We start from the raw sequence: 21,350 nt of genomic DNA on the forward strand, positions 1-21,350 counted from the left end.
GTAGGGGATTATTTTTGTTTTCTTCACTGCTGTGTCCCTAGATGCTAGAATAATGCCTAGCACATAGTAAACATCCAGTAACTGATTAACAAACGAATCTTCTGTTGATCAATTTGCCATTGATTTAAAGTCCAACATGCACCTCTTAGAATCATAGATGATTGTATAGCATGTCAAGATTGTATAGCATGACTTCTCCTCATGGGATCTTTCTTTTTCACCTTAAGGGCTAAGTCAAAAGGTTATTTGAATGAAGATAATTGGTATAAGAAAGTGAAATTTATGGCTGAAAAATTTCGACACAGATTTGTTACGAGCTCTCTCAGGGTGTTCTCTAAAAAACCCAGAGCTGAGATGGAATGTCATCTCACCTGGTCCCAATCACCTGAAGGGCAGACATTTATCTTTTGTTTAGATAGAAAAATAAAGACATACTTGAACTTTTACTTGGAACTGATGTCTTTGAACTGACCACAAATAAGGTGACCACACAACTGCTCTGGACAAGAAACCAGGCGCGTGTGTGGTATGGAGGACTGAGCCTGAAGCTCAGACCTCATGATTCTGTGTCTACCTGGCTATATGACTTTGGGCAATTGTTGTCTTAACCACATGACACTCCAATTTCTGTATTTGTAAATCACCGTTTCCCCTAAGGAAGGTGAATAGAATGCCTGCCTGTCTACTTTATGAGGCTGCTTGGAAATTCCAAAGAAGATGTGTTTGAAGTACTTTGCTAGTTGAAGAGTTTTACACACCAGAAGTGGAAGTGCTGAATACAAGTTAAGGAGAAATCAAACAGAAAATAAACAAAAGTTATTCTGAGTTTACAAAAATAGTATTGATTAATGAAACTGTGAACTTCTAAAGAAAGAATAAGAATAAACAAACAACTTACAATGTAAAACCAAGGGCAATCACACCTCCCACTGTGGAACCACACAAAAGAAGTCAGTGTCTGCTGAATCAGCCAAGACAGGGGGATATCAATAATCAAAACAATGCAAGCAATGCTATGTTTTAAATTTGATCCAGATTTGATATAACCATACACAAGAGATGGCTTTACTGGAGTAAAATATTTAGGGTCTTAACGATGAAATCTAGATGTTAGGAGCTATTTACGGGTGAACTTTCAGCTACATTTCTGGAGGAATCATCGGAGCCCTAAGGTGGGGAATGCAATAATTCTTCTGAAACATTGCAGCTGCTGAAATGCAGACAGATGGAATTTCTGCAGTCTCTAATATAACACAGAAACAATCCCAACAATAGGATAAACACTTATGCCTTGAAAATGTTCTCTTAACCCTAGAGAGAGGATATTGTATAGACCGGCCAGTAAAATCTTAGTGTTTTGGGTTCTCCTTTTATATCTGGTTTCCTGTGTACCTTTTAGAAGTCTGTGTTTGTAGGTATAGGAACGCAGTCCCGTGCTGAGTCCTCTAAGACTATTCAAAATATAAACATGTTTCATATTTTAGTAGTTGAGGTCCATAGATGTAATTTGTATTGATACTGAAATGGTAGCATGTAAAGGAAAACCAGACATTTGTTGCTGATCTTTTGACGATTATATGCAAAGTAATATCATAAGAAACTTAAATCAATCAAATGGTAATTAATGTTCAGCAAATCAAAATTCTGATTTCCTTGATACCATTGGAAAATAATTAAGTAATTGCATTTTTTTTCTTTGCTTTTTTGGTAATATACTGTGCTTCATTGAGATTGAGGTGACTTTTTCTCATCATATATTAACTAAGAACCTTCTGAGTGCCAGCCACTCTCTTAAGAGATACTTTTCTGTATTTCTAATTCTGAGTTAAAATATTCTGTTATTTCCTAGTTCTCTTTAGTTAGTCAACAAAGTTCATCTCATCAAGGAATATACCGTTCTGGGAGCAGTGACAGCAAGCAGGCAACTGACCACACGAATGATCACACTATCTTTTGTGGAGGGACAGAGACAAAGAGAGACAGAAGTTTTCAAGGGTTGCGTTTATTTACTGTTACTCTGAATTGAAAACTCGTGAAAAACTCAGCTTTTTTCTTTTCTGATTAAAAAAGTCAGACATCATGAAAGCCAATGGTATGCCCCAGCCCAAAGCTCTTAGTCCCGTGAAAGGAAGTGGGCACGATCCCGTCCTGCACTCTCCCACTGCGTTGCTAAAGCCAGCAAGTGCACATAGTCCGCATAGGGGATGCTCCTTAATCACCTGGCTCTGGTGGCGAGGGGGGGTATTTCTGGGTACCACAGGATTGTAACTATTGGAGAGACAGTTCTTGGCAGGCTAGATATATGCACCCTTATGTTTACTGCAGCATTAGTTGTAAAAACCAAGATATGGAAGCAACCGAAGTGTCCATCAGCAGATGAATGGATACAAAAGATGAAGTATATACATACACAATTGAATATTACTCAGCCATAATAAAGAATGAAATCTTGCCGTTTGCAACAACATGGATGGATCTACAGAGTATAATGCTAAGTGAAATAAGTCAGACAAAGACAGATACCATATGCGTTCATTTATATGTGGAAATTAAGAAACAAAACAAATGAACAAAGAAAAAAAGAGACAAACAAAAAACCAGACTCTGTAATATGGGGACTGAATTGGTGGTTGCCAGAGAGGAGGCCGGTGGGAGGATGGGTGAAATAGGCAATGGGGATTAAGAGTACACTTATCATGATGAGCACTGAGTAATGTACAGAATTGTCGAATCATTATATTATATCTGAAGGTAATATAATTAATTAATATAAATAATTAATACATATAAAATAATTAACCGCATGTAAACTATACTGGAATTAAAATAATAATTAAATAATTAATTAAAATGGATAGGAGATCTGAATAGACATTTTTCCAAAGACATGCAGATGGCCAAAAGATAACTGAAACGATGCTCAACATCACTGACAATCAGGGAAATGCAAATCAAAAGCACAATGAGATACCACCCCACCTCTGTTAGAATGGCTATTATCAAAAAGACAAGAAATAAAAAAGAAAGACAACAACTGTTGGTGAGGGTGTGGCAAAAAGAGAACCTTGTACACTGTGGGTAGAAGTGGAATTGGTGCCTCAACCCCTATGGAAAACAGAATGGACTTTCCTCAAAAAATTAAAAGTAGAGCTACCATGTGGTCTAGTAATTCCAGTTCTGGGAGTTTATCTGAAGAAAAGGGAAACACTAATTCAAAATTATATATGCATTCCCACATTCATTGCAGCATCGTTTATAATAGTCAAGATATGGAAACAACCAAAGTGTCCATCAATGGATGAATGGTATATACATATGTGTGTGCATATATGTGTGTGTGTGTGTGTGTACACATAATGGAATATTACTGAACCATTAAAAAAGAACCATTAAAAAAAGGAAATTTTACCATTTGTGACAACATATATGGACCTCAAAGGCATTATGCCAAGGGAAAAGTCAAAGAAAGACAAATACCACATGATCCCTCTTATAGGTGGAATCTTAAAAACAAACAAAAGCAAAACAAAACACCAAACTCATGGACACAGAGAACAGATTGGTGTTTGCAAGAGGCAGAGTCTAGGGGGAGGTGGAAGAAATGGGTAAATACTGGTTTTTGTCTGTGTTCGTTTAAATAAATTGAATAAAAGATTTTTAAAAAACAAATAAAAGACCTTAATTCCAAAAAAAAAATCCATATCTAAAAAAAACCCCCAAAAAACAAACTCATCAAACCATAAGGGAAGAGAGCAAGAGAAGAAGGAACAAAGAACTAGAAAGCAGCCAGGAGGCAATGAACCGAATGGCAGTAAGTACCTACCTAATAATTACTTTAAATGTAAATGGACTAGGACTCATGTTGTGGTGGCTGTGGGAGGTGCTGCTGCGAAAGGAGGCAGACGAGGAGATGGGGCAGAAAACTGGTTTGTCCCACAAGAGCATAGGGCATGAGTAGGGCAGGGGTCCTGACTCAGGAGCTTCTGGCCATGCCTGGTCTCTTCACGGTCCTGGAAAAGGTCTGACGTGGGACTGAAATGAGAGGGACTCCGTGTTCCCTGATCTCTGTATGTTATCATCTCGTGTACACCTCATTCCCACAATAGTCCGGCTTGTCCGTTCCCTGATCTGCAAATCCCCATTCCTTCATGGATTTGAAGGCTCTGCTTTCCTCCTTGAATAACTTTGCATCCCTCTCACTTGCTGAAAGTTGGGACACTGTTGGATTATGGTGGAACCAATCCCACAACACACTGTGAACACACTCTTCCTTACCAATAACTTGATGCAGGAGGCGCTGCAGAAGAAGGCAGGTCTCACTCTCTCCTACCATCCGCCTATTTTCTGACCCTTGAAGCACATAACCTGGAAAACCTGGAAGGAATGCCTGGTGCTCCTGGCTCTGGGAAACCGTCCATATTTATTCTCCTCACACAGCCCAGGATGCCGCGCCTCAAGAAGTCAGCAGCCAGTTGGCTTAAGGGCTTGGAGTTTGCACCTCCAGGCCCATACATCCTTCCAAAGCTCCCAACTACCCCACGAGGGGAATGTACAGGGTAGAATTCAGTGTTAACTGCACCCACGGACCGGCCAAAGTCATTTCTGCAGTGAAAGGAATTGTGCGTGTTTCTGTCACTTCTACTAGGACTGGTGATGAAGAACAAACGTGGATTAGTCTGAATTGTAGTCAGGGGGATTTGATGCAGGTGGTGGCTGTTCTTTCTAAGAGCAGACATTTTATCAGAAGACTGAAATTTTGTCACTGGGGAAGCCTCGGCTCCCACATGCTGGAATGGGACAGTTGTGCACGGTGGATGTGTCTGTTGCCTTGGCAGCCATGATTGTGTGAATCAAAAGTCACTTTAAACTATCTCATGGTCTTGCTCTTGAGGTAAGAAGGACCTTGGTGTCTCCAGTCAAAGCTGTGACCCTGTGCACTGGTTCTAGGAGCACTGTGCTGCAGGTTGGCAGTGGCCGACCTTTCCCTCACAAGTGAGATGTCCCGTCGTGATGCTCTGTATGCTGCACCCCAAGGAATAAATGTCATCCTGTCAACACAGCAACATCGAGTGAAGCTTTCTTTCTGATCTTCAAGATATGCTGGGTGCTCCCTTAGGAAAATAAGATTAATATTATCCTGTCAGAAACAGACCGGGACCCGCTTCATGTGGTGCACAGCATACAGGAACAACAGGATGACAAAATCGACAAACTGATTGGTTCCCAATGTGAATGCATAACGAGAATCAACGGAGTTGGTATCCTTCTGGAAGAATGTCTTAGAATGTACTTATTTCTGGTTTCTAAATCTGCTTCACCAAATGTCCTGTAGCTCATATGGTGAAAACCATGACGTAACTACCGTTAAAGAACAAATACTCATCATAAAAGATGAACTAAGAATATACAATGTAAAGTATATATTCCTTATAAACTCCAGGAAAGATCAACTAAAATCTGTTTACTTAACATTCTTGGTAAGTAGCTCAAGTAATTGTCTCCTTAGCTTAATTAAAGGTGGAATGTGTCTTTCTAGATCTTTCTGCCCTTAACCAGTTTAAAAACATACTTTTAGGAGCCCCTGGGTGGCTTAGTTGGTTGAGTGTCTGACTCAACCAACTCATGTCATGATCTCCTGGTTTGTGGGATCGAGCCCTTTATGGGGCTCTGGGCTGACAGCACAGAGCCTGCTTGGGGTTCTCTCTCCCCCTCTCTCTCTGTCTCCCCCACTAGTGCTCTCTCTTTCTCAAAAATAAATATTAAAAAAATAAAAGTGAAAACATACTTTTAAAAAACTTCAGATTGGAACACTGATTTCTAGGTAGTAGCCTCTAGAGGGTTAGAAGGTCTGTCTGTATGTTCCTGGTTCTAGATTACTAATCTCTCACCTAAATTTCAAAATCAGAGGGAGTTTTTTTTTTTCTTAATATACATGAGCATTATTCATAACTATTATTTTATTGCTTTTAAGTAACTCACCTGTAATTTTATTAGTAATATATAAAAATGGTTAGCTTTCAAAATAATACCAGTAATTATATAATATTGATTTTGTGCCAGGCACTCTCTTAAGTATGCTATAAATATTTTCAATTCTTTATAAACAAGAATATAGTATTGTCCCCATTTTACAGATGAAGAAACTGAAACAGAGGTTAAAGAGTTTGCCCAAGGCCACATAGTTAGGAAGTGATGGAGTTAGGACACAAACTCAGGCAGTCTGGCTCCAGAGTCTGTGCTCTTAACTACTTCTTAATCAGCATGGATGATAAGACTGACATAGGAGGTATGTAAGAAATCCTGAAGGAAACGTAATCCATTTTATTTATTTATTTATTTAAAAAAATTTTTTTTCAATGTTTATTTATTTTTGGGACAGAGAGAGACAGAGCATGAACGGGGGAGGGGCAGAGAGAGAGGGAGACACAGAATCGGAAACAGGCTCCAGGCTCTGAGCCATCAGCCCGGAGCCTGACGCGGGGCTCGAACTCCCGGACCGCGAGATCGTGACCTGGCTGAAGTCGGACGCTTAACCGACTGCGCCACCCAGGTGCCCCAAAAGTAATCCATTTTAACTGGGATTTTCTCTGGGTGGTATGATGGAAGGTTTTTCTTTTGAATGCTCCTATACATGTATATTTCTAATTTATGCTGAGCATGTTACTTTGATAATGAGAAAAGAAAATCTTTTAAAAATACTGTCTAACATGGGGCTCCTGGGTGGCTCGGTCGGTTAAGCGTTCAACTTCGGCTCAGGTCATGATCTCTCAGCTCGTGGGTTCGAGCCCCACGTCAGGCTCTGTGCTGACAGCTCAGAGCCTGGAGCCTGCTTTGGATTCTGTGTCTCCTTCTTTCTCTGTTCCTCCCCTGTTCACGCTCTCTCTCTCTCTCTCTCTCTCTCAAAAATAAATAAAGATTAGACGAATTTTACATTTCTTTTGTAGGACCCCTTTCCTGCCAATCTTACCTCCTGGAGGATTTGGGATCCTAGCTTACAAATTATTCTTGGTGATTCACCTGTAATATTAATTCACTACAGAAATAACCAATTGGACTGAGCCTTAAGAAATGCATCCAGTTAGAGAATTGGAGGAGGAGCCAAGAGAGGAGGTGGGAGAAGATCAGCAGTGTCAGAAGCCAAGTAGAGAGCTTTGATGAGAGACCGTCAACAATGTCCAAGTGAGAGAATGAGACAGCAGACAGCTTTGAGATACTATCTCAGTGGTATTTGCTTCAGTTATTGTTTGTGTTTTATGTGGGGAGAATAGGGACAGAAATTGGATAATACTTAAGAGTTTAATACTTCAACTTAATTGGATAATACTTAAGAGTTATTGTGATTGTGCCAAAAATATGCAGAGGGCCTACAAGGAAGGTTTTCTGGGGGAAGTGGGTAGAATTCAGTCATAAGGTACAGCTTGAACAAACACAGTAAGTGTAAACAAACAGCACAATGCATTGAAAAAACCCAAGTAACCAATTCATTATTGTCAGGGCAGAAAGCAGGAGGCAGGGAAGGTATGGTCAGAGATGATGCTTAAGAAATAGCCTGGGGCCAGTCATTATCAAACCATTTTAAATGTATGGCACACTTAAGGTATAGCATGATTTTACCTTTAACAGTTAATCAAGTTGAAGGTTGTGGATTCCTTTGGATAGAGTTCCAGAAGGGGTTAATTGATCATATAATTTCTTTATGATTGGTCAAACTTATTGCCAAATAGTTTTTTTTTAAAGAATGACATTACTACTGTAACTTTTTGTTTTTTATTTTTTTAATTTACAATCCAAATTAGCCAGCATATAGTGCAACAATGATTTCAGGAGTAGATTCCTTAATGTCCCTTACCCATTTAGCCCATCCCCCCTCTCACAACCATTCCAGTACCCCTCAGTTTGTTCTCCGGTTTATGAGTCTCTTCTGTTTTGTCCCCCTCCCTGTTTTTATATTATTTTTGTTTCCCTTCCTTTATGTTCATCTGCTTTGTCTCTTAAAGTCTTCATATGAGTGAAGTCATATGATATTTGTCTTTCTTTGACTAATTTCACTTAGCATAATACCCTCCAGTTCCATTCACGTAGTTGCAAATGGCAAGATTTCATTCTTTTTGATTGCTGAGTAATACTCCATTGTGTGTGTGTGTGTGTGTGTGTGTGTGTGTGTGTATACCACATCTTCTTTATCCATTCATCCATCGATGGACATTTAGGTCCTTTCCATACTTTGGCTATTGTTGATAGTGCTGCTATAAACATGGGGGTGCATGTGTCCCTTCGAAACAGCACATCTGTATTCCATGGATAGCTGCCTAGTAGTGCAATTGCTGGGTTGTAGGGTAGTTCTATTTTTAGTTTTTTGAGGAACCTCCATACTGTTTTCCAGAGTGGCTGCACCAGCTTGCATTCCCACCAACAGTGCAAAAGAGATCCTCTTTCTCCGCGTCCTTGCCAACATCTGTTGTTGCCTGAGTTGTTAATGTGAGCCATTCTGACAGGTGTAAGGTGGTATCTCATGGTGGTTTTGATTTGTATTTCCCTGATGATGAGTGATGTTGAGCATTTTTTCATGTGTCGGTTGGCCATCTGGAGGTCTTCTCTGGAGAAGTGTCTATTCATGTCTTTTGCCCATTTCTTCACGGGATTATTTGTTTTTTGGGTGTTGAGTTTGATAAGTTCTTTTATCAAACAAAGTTCTTAGATTTTGGATACTAACCCTTTATCTGATATGTCATTTGCAAATATCTTCTCCCATTCTGTCGGTTGCCTTTTAGTTTTGCTACTACTCTAACTTTTCTTTACTGGCATGCTAACATTTATAAATAACTAAAAATACCCCCAAATATATCATTTATAGTTAAAAAAAATAAAGTATCACTGAAGATTAAAAAAAAAATAAATGTAAATTGACTAAATTCTCCCACCAAAAAACATGGAGTGGCTGGATTAAAAAAAATTATAATAAAATCCATTTTTTTGTACCTACAAGAGACTCACTTCAGATGTAATGGCACTCAAAGACTGCAGGTGAAGATATGGAAAAAGATGTTCCATGCAAACAGAACCTGAAAGAAAGCTGGGGTAGCTATGTTTATACGCAACAAAATAGACTTTAAAACAAACACTGTAATAAAAGGCAAAGAAGGGCATTATATAATGATAAAGGGGTCGATCCAATGAGAGGATAATAATTTTTGTAAATATTATGCATGTAACATAGGAGTACCTAAATATATAAAGCAAATATTAACAGACCTAAAGGGAAAAATTGACAGGAATACAAAATAGTAGAGGCCTTTAATACCCCATTTACATCAATGGATAGATTATCTAGACAAAAAAATCAATAAAAAAACATTGGTCTTAAATGATATATTAGACCAGATGGACTTAATAGATATTTACAGCACATTTTATCCAAAAGCAAAAAAATACACATTCTTCTCAAATGCACATGGAACATTCTCCAGGATAGATTATATGTTAGGCCCCAAAACAGGTCTTCATAAATTATAGAAGACTGAAATCATATCAAGCATCTTTTCTGACCACAACAGTATGAAACTAGGAATCAAAGAAGAAAACTGGAAAGGTCACAAATATGTGGAGGTTAAATAACTCCACATAAATATATACATAAATATATAATGAGTCAATGACAAGATCAAAGGAGAAATCAAAAAATACCTTGAGACAATAAAAATGGAAATACAAATCTTTGAGATGTAATAAAAGTAGTTTCTAAGAGGGAGGTTCATAGCAATGTGGGCCTACCACAAGCAACAAGAAAAATCCCAAATAGCAATCTAACCTTATACCTAAAGAACTAGAAAAAGACAAAGAAGCAAAGCTCAAAGTTAGTAGAAGTAAGGAAATAACAAAGATCAACGCAGAAGTAAATGAAATAGAGACTGAAAAGATAATAGTAACTAAGTAATTTGAGCTTGTAACCAAGAACTTGATCTTTGAGAAGATAAGCAACATTGAAAAATCTTTACGCTCACCAAGAAAAAAAGAGAGAGGGCTCAAATAAATAAAATAAGAAATGGAAGAAGAGAAGTTACAACTGATACCACAGAAATATAAAACATCTTGAGAAACTATGAACAATTCTGTGCCAGAAAATTGGATAACCTAGAAGAAATGGATAAATTCCTAGAAACATATAATCTTTCAAGATTGAATAATGAAGAAATAAAAAGGCTGAATAGACCAATTACTGGTAAGGAGATTAATCAGTACTCAAAAACCTACCAAGAACAAACAGAAGTCCAGGATCAGATGGCTTCACTGGTGAATTCTACCCCACATTTGAAGATTTTATATATATCCTTTTCAGACTCTTCCAAAAAATTGAAGAAGAAAGGACACTTCAAAGCTCATTTTACAAGGCCAGCATTACCCTGAAACCAAAACCAGACTAGGACATCATAAGAAAGGAAGAAAAGAAAAAGAAAAAGAAAAAGAAAAAGAAAAAGAAAAAGAAAAAGAAAAAGAAAAAGAAAAGAAAAGAAAAAGAGAAGAAACCAAAGGAAAGCAATAGGCCAATATCTCTAATGAACATAGATGCAAAAATCCATGACATTTTTCACAGAAATAAAACAATCCTAAAATTCGTATAAACCACAAAAGATCCTGAATAGCAAAAGCAATCTTGAAGAAAGAGAATGAAACTGGAGGTATAATGCTCCCTGGTTTCAAACTATATTATAAAGCTATAGTAATCAAAACAGTACGGTGTAGGCATAAAAACAGACACATGGATCCATGGAAAGGAATAGAGAGTCCAGAAATAAACCCGTGCGTATATGGTCAATTAATTTACAGCAAAGGAGACAAGAATATACAACGGGGAAAGGACACACTCTTTAAAAAATGGTGTTGGGAAAACTGGACAGCCATATGCTCAAGAATGAAACTGGACTACTCTCTTACACCATACACAAAAATAAACTCAAAATGGATTAAAGACTTGAATGTGAGACCTGAAACCATAAAATTTATAGGAGAAAACATAGGTGGCAAGCTCCTTGACATCGGTCTTAGTGATGAATATTTGAATCAAATTCCAAAAACAAAAGCAAAAATAAACAATTGGGACTACTTGGAACTAAAAACCTTCTGCACAGCAAAGGAAACCATCAACAAAATGAAAGGCAAGCTACTAATGGGAGAAGATATTTGCAAATGATGTAACTGATAAGGGATCAATATCCAAAATATATGAAGAACTCATACAACTCTATAGCAAAACAACAACAAAACACAACCTGATTTAAAAATTGGGCAGAGGATCTGAACAGACATTTTTTCCAAAGAAGACATACAGTTGGCCAACAAGCACATGAAAAGATGCTCAACACCACTGATCATCAAGGAAATGCAAATCAAAAGCACTATGAGATATTGCTTCCCAGCTGTTTGAATGGTTATTATCAAAAAGACAAGGAATAGCAAATGCTGACAAGGATATGGAGAAAAGAGAACCTTCATGCACTGTTGGTGCAAATGTAAATCGGTGCAGCCACTATGGAAAATAATATGGAGGTTCCTCAAAAAATTAAAATAGAGCTACCACACTGATGTAGTAATTCCACTTCTGGATATTTATCTGAAGAAAAGGAAAACATTAAATTGAAAAGATATATGCATCCCTATATTCATTGAGCATTATTTACACAAACCAAGATATGTAAACAGCCTAAGTTTCTATTGATAGATGAAAGGATAAAGAAAGTGTGATATACACATACACAAAGGAATACTACTCAGCCAAAGGAAAAAAGAATGACATTTTGCCATTTGTAACAAGATGGGTGGACCTTGGAGGTATTATGCCAACTGAAATAAGTTGGACAGAGAAAGACAAATACCATATGATCTCAATTATGTGTGGAATCTAAAAAACAAAACAAAGGAACAAAGAAGACAAAACAAAACATGGAGATACAGAAACAGAATGATGGTTTCTAGAGGGGAGGGAGGTTGGGTGTGAATGAAATGGGAGCAAATGGGGGTCAAGAGGTACAAACTTAGTTACAAAATAAATAAGTCATGGGGATGAAATATACAGTAGTCAATAACATTATGGTGCATATTTGTAAGTTGCCAAGAGAGTAAATCTTAAAAGTTCCCATCACAAGAAAAAAAATCTGTAACTTTCACTGGTGATGGATGGTAACTAGAATGACTGAAGTGATCATTTGGCTGTGTATACAAACATTGAATTATTATGCCGTGCACCTGAAACTAATATAACGTTATGTGTCAATTATACTTGAATAAAAACAGACACCATCATTATAAGAACATTTGTAAAATACAGAGGAAAATAAAATGAAGAAAATAAAAATTGCTTTTAATCCCAATACTAGGGATAATCACAGTAACCATTGATTTACTTCTTTCTAGGCCAAATTATATTATGCTTTTTTTCCGTACCAGTGTTTTTCCACTTAAATTATCTTGAACTTTGTCCTAAGACATCAAGTATTTTCTGCAGTATACTTTTCAATGGCTCTAACAGTATTTCTTATTATGAAGGTAACAAAATTTATTTAACCAGCCTCCTACTATTGCATAGTTCTTTTCTATCATTTCCTCATTATAAATCATGATTGTACAAATAGCCTTAAAAATAAAAACTTGCACTTATTTATAATGATTTCCTTTGTATGAAGTCCAAGAAATAAGGCGCTTGGTGAAAGGTCATGCACATTTGAAAGGCATTTGATGCACATTACCAAATATTTAAGCCTATTTTAACACCCATTTTATTTTGAAAAGGAACTGATTTTGCCTTTTGTTAATGATTTTCCTTAAAAAAAATCTCTCTAGCTTTTTGTCTTACACTTGTCTACTGTAATTTTGAAGCAATTGAATATTGATTAAAAAAAAGAGTACCATAATACTAAGCAAAAATATTAAAATGTAACTATGCTGAAGAAAAGAATGAAAAAATCATTAGGTCGTGTTTCACATTCCTTATGCCAAAATAGACTCTGATATAGTCAACTGACATCCTTTTAAGGCAAGTAAATATATTTCACTACAGATCAGGGTGTCTCTAGGCCTGGTTCAAGCACACAACGATGGACTCTTTTTACTGTAACTTTACTGTGCAGCATTGTGTAGCATTTTAATTTTTTTTAATGTTTATTTATTTTTGAGAGAGGGAGAGAGAAAGGAAGGTGGAGCGTGAGTGGAAGAGGGGCATTGAGAGAGGGAGACCCAGAATCCCAAGCAGCCTCCAGGCTCTGAGCTGTCAGCACAGACCTTCAACTCACCAACGTTGAGTTCATGACCTGAGCCGAAGTCAGACAATCGGCTGAGCCACCCAGACGCTTGGTGCAGCAATTTAGAAGGAGAGGGTTGGGGGTTTTTGTTTGTTTGCGTGTTTGTTTCTTGGTTTTTTTTTTTTTTTTTAATGTTTGTTCAACTAACAGCACTTCATTTTTAAATAATTTGCAGTTATTAAGAAAAATATTCACATCTGGTATTTTCCCCACATAAATCGTGCAATTGATAAGGCTACCTACCCTCTTGTGCTCTGAACACGGAGACCTCTCACCCCGCAAGCCTAGTGCTGAGTTTTCTTTTGCGTTTCTCAGGCAAACACTGTTTGTATTATTCCCAGGCAATTTCACCATTCATGTTCTAGAGGGCCAAAGGAAACCCGGTGAGGGAATGTGGACACAAATCCGTTGGAGAGCAAGGGAAGGTTTTCCCTCTGTTCTTCATTTCTCCCACTTTTGCTGGGAAAACCCTTCTGACGCTGTGTTCCCACCCTTGTATTTCAGCGCTGTGCGGAGGGGGCGAGAGCTTTCTGTGCGCCAGCGGGCACTGCGTGCCCCGGAAGCTGCAGTGCAACGGCCACAACGACTGTAACGACTGGAGCGATGAGGAGCATTGCAGTAGGCGCGGGGCCCTGGGGGTTGTGCGGGCGGCCGGGTCCTAGTCAGGCGCCTACAGACCACAGCCATTGCATTGTCAGAGCCTGCCGACCACCGGCCCTTGCGTAGACCACTGCTAGTTTGCCTTTCTAAAGTGAGCCAACGGGTACGGGGTTTGCGCGCCTTTCAAAGGCCTGATGCCCTTAGCAGGGCAGGAGCCGGAGGCCGCAATGGAGCTGCTCAAGGACTGGGGCGTCGTGTTGCCTCAAGTGCTCAAAATTGCAAGAAGGCTTTTTTGTTTATTTTGTTTGGGGGAGGATTTTGTTTTTGTTTTTAAAGTTTAATGAGCTATAAAGGTCAGCTTTTTGGAAAAGGACGTTTTTAATAGGGAAAATTTTCACCCTTGTGATGCTTAACATTCCAGGTCCAGCAGATGCAAAACCTCTTGTTTAGGTTTTCTCGAAACCTGGCGAGAGACCATGGTGTTAACTGTTTTGAATCCATGCATTGATAGATTCAGCCATAAACATCGTCAGTTTGTTGGCTATTGATTTGATTGCTTGTTTTGACTCGATTGCTGGGTGGCTTGTCTAATATTGTAGTAGTCTGCTTGGGCTGCCGTTCAAAATACTGCAGACTTCATGGTTTCAATAGGAGAAATTTATTCTCTCCCAGTTCTGGAGGCTGGAGAGTCTAAGATCAAGGCCAACCAAGTTCAGTGTCTGGTGACAGTTCTCTTGGCTTACAGGCAGCTTCCAGCTTCCTATGTGCTCACGTGACCTCTTTGGAGGCAGAGAGGGAGGGGGAGAAGATGGGAGAGGGTGAGAGAGAGAGAGAGAGAGAGAGAGAGGGCTCTGGTGCCTCATCCTCTTATAAGGGTACTTAGATTAGGGCCCCACTTTTATAGCCACATCTAAGCGTTATCACCTTCTTACAGGTTCTGTCTCCAAATACAGTTATTTGGGGGTTAAGGCTTTAACATACACATTTTGAGAGGACATAAACATTCTCGTCCTACATATACACACACACACACACACACACACACACATTCCAACTTTCAAGTTGTTTTGCACTTATGCAACAGATGAAAAAGAAAAATTCATCTCAATAATACATTGTAGGATTTGCATCCAAAGCAGAACCATATGTAGTGTTCTAATTGCTTTTTAATGGTTATACGACCAGCAAAAGTTACCACGGGAAAAGCTGTGTTTTACTCCCTGTAGGAGTTGCCAAGGCTGTATGAGAGCTCATCACTGTTGACCTTAATTGAGAGGTTCTTGTGGTCTCTTTGCCAGGTGGACCACCTTTTGTTTCTCTGAAGGATTAGGATGCTTATTTATCATAAGTGTTGAAGGCAGTATATTATGATAATATTTCAGGTCAGCGTTTCCCTAACTCATGTTCCGTAGTTCCTCAGTCTTGAAAACTGCATGAGAAAAAAAAAAAATAAATTTGAGACATTCTGCCAAATCTACTTTTTAGAGAGTTGCAACACATACACATTGCAAGATCTGAGAAATGCAGTTAAAAAAAAGACTTACTGGGGTGCCTGGGTGGCTCAGTTAGTTGAGCGCCCGACTTTGGCTCAAGTCATGATCTCATGGTTCGTGGTTTTGAGCCCTGCGTTGGGCTCTGTGCTGACAGCTCAGATTGTGCTCCTGTCTCTCTCTTTCTCTCAAAAATAATAAACATTAAATAAATAAGTAAATAAATAAATACTTATTAATTTTGCTTAGCTTCGTATTTTCTCAAAATTATTTGTTCATTTATACCCCCACTTTTATTTCTTTATTTTTCATGCATTCTTTTATTTATTTTGTGTAATATCTAGCATCCTATGGAACTTCAGATATGCCACCCATATTTTGGAAATATTTTCACTATGACATTTGGTTTTATATTTTGGAATTACCTGTTCAGAAAAACCTGTGGCACGTGATTTTACATGAAAAACATTTTCACAGGATGTATACTTACATTAGGGAGTACTGCTGTAGAATTAGAAGGCAATATTTTATAGAGTGCCCACAGTAGGGAATTTAAAATGATTCAATAGAATTATGGAAATTATGGAAATTGTGGTGGAATCTTTTCCTTATCTCCCAATGCGGCCCATGTGGGCATTATTAAAATTCTGCATGTGCCTCTACTCCCGGTGTGGGCTCACACTGGCCCATCATTCTGTTCCTCCACTGCAGTGAGCATTGCACTTAAAACAGTAAGAGCTTTCTGCTGCATTGGTTGCAATTGATTTTGAAGGAGCGAATTTTCCAGTCAGTGACTGAACAAGGAAGGTATTACTATTCTATAAGGTATATAGCAATGTCCTAGGAACTGAAAGTTTATGAAGGAAGATATGGGCTTTCCTCATGAGCATACTTCAAAACCCATGTGGCTTGGTCAGTTGAGGAAATAAAATACATCCCTTCAGAATATTTGTCTATGAAAATGCTTAGTTAGACATTGAAAGCTTTTGCGTGTAGTTGTTTCCGGACTCACGAGGACATTTGATTCTGAGTTTTAACCTTCAGTGCTTGTGGCATTTCAGTGCATTCACTGAGGGTGCCACCCTCCCGCTGTCCACCACCCTGTGGTGACGGAGGAGTGCTAAGTCTGAAATAGGGCATGGATGCAAATCAGAGCGTGAATGCAGCCTGCATACTCCTGAAGGGAGAAGACGGTTTGGCTGGGCATTCCTAATGAATGAGCAGAAAGATATGCCGGTTCCCAGGGCGCAGGCAGGTATAGGAGGAGGAGGACTCCTCCTCTATGCTAATCAACTATGCTGGTAGCATTTATTTACATGATGTGATTGCATTTTTAGCAGAGGAGGCATTATCCCTTTTTGTCCAGATGCAGTGCTGAGGTTGACAGTGATGAACAAATTTGCCACTTGTTCAAAGTGCTAAATTTGAACCTGGTTCTCTACTATTTGTTTGTTTTTATTGAAGTGTAGTTGATACACAAATGTCATATTAGTTTTAGGTGTACAACATAGTAATTCAACAATTCTGTACGGTACTCAGTGCTTATCACAAGTGTAGTCACCATGTGTTACCTTACAATATTATTGACCACATTTCCTGTGTTGTACTTTTCATCCCCATGACTGATTTATTTTATAACTGGAAGTTTGTATCTCTTAATCCCCTTCCCTTATTTCACCCATCCCCCCAGTCCCCTCCCCTCTGGCAATCATCAGGTTTTACTTCGTATTTATGAGTCTGTTTCTGTTTTGGTTTGTGTTCTAGATTCCATGTATACATGAAACCATAATGACATTTGTCCTTCTCTGACTTATTTCACTTAGCATAATACCCTCAAGGTCTGCCCATGTTGTCACAAATGGCAAGATCTCATTCTTTTTTATGGCCCCAAATATTCCATTATACACACACACACACACACACACACACACACACACCCCACATCCTTTTTTATCCATTCATCTATCAATGGACGCTTAGGTTGCCTCCACATCTTGGCTATTGTAAATAATACTGCAGTAAGCATAGGGGTGCACATATCTTTTTGAATTAGTGTTTTCATTTTGGGGGGAGTAAATACCCAGTAGTAGAATTACTGGATCATATGATATTCCTATTTTTAATTTTTTTGAGGAACCTCCATACTGTTTTCCACAGTAGTTGAACCAATTTACATTCCCATCAACAGGGCACAAGGTTTCCTTTTTCTCCACGTCTTCGCTAACACTTGTTGTTTCTTGTCTTTTAGGAACCAGCTATTCTGACAGGTGTGAGGTGATATCTCAATGTGGTTTTGATTTGCATTTCCCTGATGATGAGTGATGTGGGCATCTTATGTGTCTGTTGGCCATCTGTATGTCTTCTTTGGAAAAATGTCTCTTCAGGTCCTTTACCCAATTTTTATTCAGATTATTTGGGGTTTTTGGTATGGAGTTGTATGAGTTCTTTATATATTTTATATACTAGCTCTTTATTGGCTATGTCATTTGCAAATATCTTCTCCCATTCCATAGGTTGCCTTCTTGTTTTGTTGATGGTTTCCTTCACTGTGCAAAAGCTTTTTATTTGGTGACATCCCAACAGTTTATTTTTGCTTTTGTTTCTTTTGCCTGGGGAGACCTATCCATAAATGTGTTGCTAAGGCTGATGTCCAAGGCATAACTGCGGGTATTTTTTTTTTAGGAGTTTTGCGGTTTCAGGTCTCACATTTAGGTCTTTCATCCATTTTGAGTTCATTTTTGTGTATGGTGTAAGAAAGTGGTCCTGTTTCATTCTTTTGCATGTGGCTGTCCAGTGTTCTCAATACCATTTATTGAAGAGACTGTCTCTCCATTATAAATGCTTGCCTCCTTTGTTGTGGAGTAATTGACCATATAAGCGTGGGTTTATTTCTGGGCTGTCTATCCTGTTCCATTGATCTATGTGTCTGAATCCAGCCTTGAATGGGTCCAAATCTAATTGTTGTTTTTCCCAAAGTGTGCTGCCTTTCACTTGCTCTTGTCCGTGTAAGTTCAGACTTGGTGAACAATTATATTCTGATCACCTATATGACAGGAAAATGTTTATTTTGGATGCTCCATTATACTTTGGGTGATGATTGTCTATTACATCGGCGTGCCAGGTATCTGGGACTGCTTACGGACTTTCTCCACTAACTAATTTTGTCATGTCCTTCAGTCTCTTCCTAAGTATTTGTAGAATGAATGGATTGCCAACCACCTGGAATAATTTTAGTGGGGTAGTGAAAATATTTTCAAAAATTAAGGAAAGTTTTCTTTTAGAAATTTCTAACTCTGGGGCGCCTGGGTGGCGCAGTCGGTTAAGCGTCCGACTTCAGCCAGGTCACGATCTCGCGGTCCGGGAGTTCGAGCCCCGCGTCAGGCTCTGGGCTGATGGCTCAGAGCCTGGAGCCTGTTTCCGATTCTGTGTCTCCCTCTCTCTCTGCCCCTCCCCCGTTCATGCTCTGTCTCTCTCTGTCCCAAAAATAAATAAACGTTGAAAAAAAAATTTTTAAAAAGAAATGTCTAACTCTGTGACTTTAGGCAGGCTACCTACCTCTCTGTTCCTGGGTTTCTTTGTCACTGAGGCTGGCTGCACTTTAGCAGTGCAAGAAGCCCCACCTGCAGGGATCCTAATCCAGTGGGTCTGGAGGAGGAGCCCAGCAGACCTTTGCAAAACTTCCAGGGTAACTCTAATATACAGCCAGATATGAAACCACTGGACTAGAGGGTGTCTGGTGTCTCTTTTGTTGCTCACATTCTATAATCTTTTGATTGTATAACCAGCTCTAGAACAGTGTCTGGTAGATAACTAGTGCTTAGCAAATGAATAAGAAAGCTTCAAGAAAAACGGTTGTCACAAGGAAAATAGCGGCCACAAAGTCCACACACTTTATGCCACCTACAATCACCGTCAAATACCTTTGGAAATCATTTGCTCGGAATTTAGAGTAAAATTGGTTGACTTATATTTTAGTATAATTATACTCTAAGCTATACTAATTATACTATACGCTAATTATGCTGTGTTAACTACTTATTCTAAGTAAAATTAATTACACTAATGATCACAACGTGTAGTGATTACTCGTGGTGGACGTTCTGGAGTCAGGCTGCCTGGGTTCCTATCTCTGCTTTGCCATTTCCTGCTTCTGTGAACTTGGGGAAGTCACTCAATCTCTCTGGACCTCAGTGCCCTCATCAGTGAGATGGAAACATTAACAGTAACTATCTCTAGAACTATTGTGCAGAATGCTGAATCCTTGGCTAGAAAGCACATAGCCCATTGTCTGTCTGGCCTGCTATAACCCTTTCAAGAGTGATAGGACTTCTGGTTGCTATTGTGGTTATTGCGTTTTTATTCACCACATCTTTGCTCCCCACGCCAGCTCACCTCCACCTCTGCCCACCACCTCTCACCTCCAAGCTGTAAAGGATGGTCACCGGAAGCCATGAAGGCAGCTCATAAAGGTCAGGGGGGTACATTGAAGAGGATACAGAAACATGAAAACATCCACCCCAACTTTAAAACCAGCACCACGTGAAACTATTTTAGAAAAGAAGCACAAAAGAAAAACTGGTGTTCCATATGATGTTTCTGAATCACCAACAATGACCACATTGACCATATTCTGTTTCCTAAAAGGCAGGGATGCAAGTACATACTAGAACTGTTTCCATCAAAATAATAAAAAGGAAAATATTACTCTGTACACTGAAGGAGGAAGCTTCAGATGTCTGGAAAATTCGCTTCGGTTTAGTAGCAATCTGATTATACAAATCAGTAAGAGTATTGAATAGTCTTGAATTCCTGCCATGTGCGAAGCATGTTGTAGACACCCACGAGGTATAAAGACCGTTAAGACATGGTTTCTTTCTTCAGGAGTCTTTGAGTCTAATCAGAAGAGTAACATGAATACGGAGATCATTGAATATGGTACTTTAGAGCAATACAGTAGAAGAGATGTCACAAAGGGAAAGAAGACTGGTGCAAACAAAAAGGCAGGGGCCGTAGGTTCTATGACTATATGACAAGGGCAAGATCATTAGGAGTAAGATTAGTGTGGAGAAAGCTGATGAAAAGATGGGATTGAAACCAGGCCTTGGACACAGGTGATGTTTGGAAAATCTAGTTCAGTGATTCTCAAGAGAGGGCAGTTTTGCCCCCACCTCCTCCTTCTGAGGGGACATTTTGCAATGTTTGGAGACATACTCACGAGTATGGAGTTTGGAGGAGGTGCTACTGGCATTTAGTAGGTAGAGGCCAGAGATGCTGGTCAGCATCCTACAATGCACAGGATCGTCCCCACAATCAAGGAATTACCCACTCCCAATTTGTCAATAGTACTGCTATTGAGAAGTCCTCCTTGAGAGCTAAAAACCAATAGTCAGAAACCCCAGGAGTCAAGAAACCTGGGTAACCGTAATGAGCTGGGCAACTGCAGGCAAACTATTTAACCTCTCTGGTCGTCTCAAAATGAGGGCGCCTCTGGGTGGAAATTGGGCATCCATACTTGAATCTTGAATTGAGGCAACACAATTATGTTCATAGACTTGTAGAGATTGAGAAAAGTGAATGAAGCTCTTGATAAAAACTTTTCTGTTCCTTAGTTTTCTCCTTTAATTTAATGATAATTTTGAGGGATGAAAGTTACTAGGGTAAGATGCCAAACGGAAATAAATAGCAACATGGAAGAACTGCAGAAGTAACATTTTGTATCAGGTGCTCATTAAAGAAAAAAATCTGTATCTAGAAAAACATCTACCTTAGGTTATGGAAAGTTATGCTTGTATTGAGCAAGAAAATCATAGCAAGAAGCTTTTGAAAATTTTGATTTGTTGGCCCTAAATGGTGCTGGCATCTCTTTTCAGTCCAAATAAACATTTATTCCAATAAAAGGAGGCACTGTGATCTTTGCTGTTTGCTATGCATTTCTGGCTGCGCAGCGCCTCTGGTTAAGGTTCTGTGT

General features: G+C 39.0%; 1 protein-coding gene and 1 pseudogene across 3 annotated transcripts in view; both read left to right on the plus strand.

Annotated features, from left to right (window-relative positions):
- The window catches only part of CORIN (corin, serine peptidase), a 260,812-nt gene that overhangs the window by 149,663 nt on the left and 89,799 nt on the right, over positions 1 to 21,350 (plus strand). For all 3 annotated transcript variants that reach the window (XM_043572726.1, XM_043572727.1, XM_043572728.1), the window contains exon 6: positions 13,797 to 13,910. In XM_043572726.1, coding sequence (XP_043428661.1) covers positions 13,797 to 13,910 — 114 coding nt within the window. The remainder of the gene's footprint in view (positions 1 to 13,796; positions 13,911 to 21,350) is intronic.
- LOC122478918 lies at positions 3,684 to 5,568 on the plus strand (annotated as a pseudogene).

Source organism: Prionailurus bengalensis, chromosome B1 (genome assembly GCF_016509475.1).
Source record: "Prionailurus bengalensis isolate Pbe53 chromosome B1, Fcat_Pben_1.1_paternal_pri, whole genome shotgun sequence".
Taxonomy (NCBI): domain Eukaryota; kingdom Metazoa; phylum Chordata; class Mammalia; order Carnivora; family Felidae; genus Prionailurus; species Prionailurus bengalensis.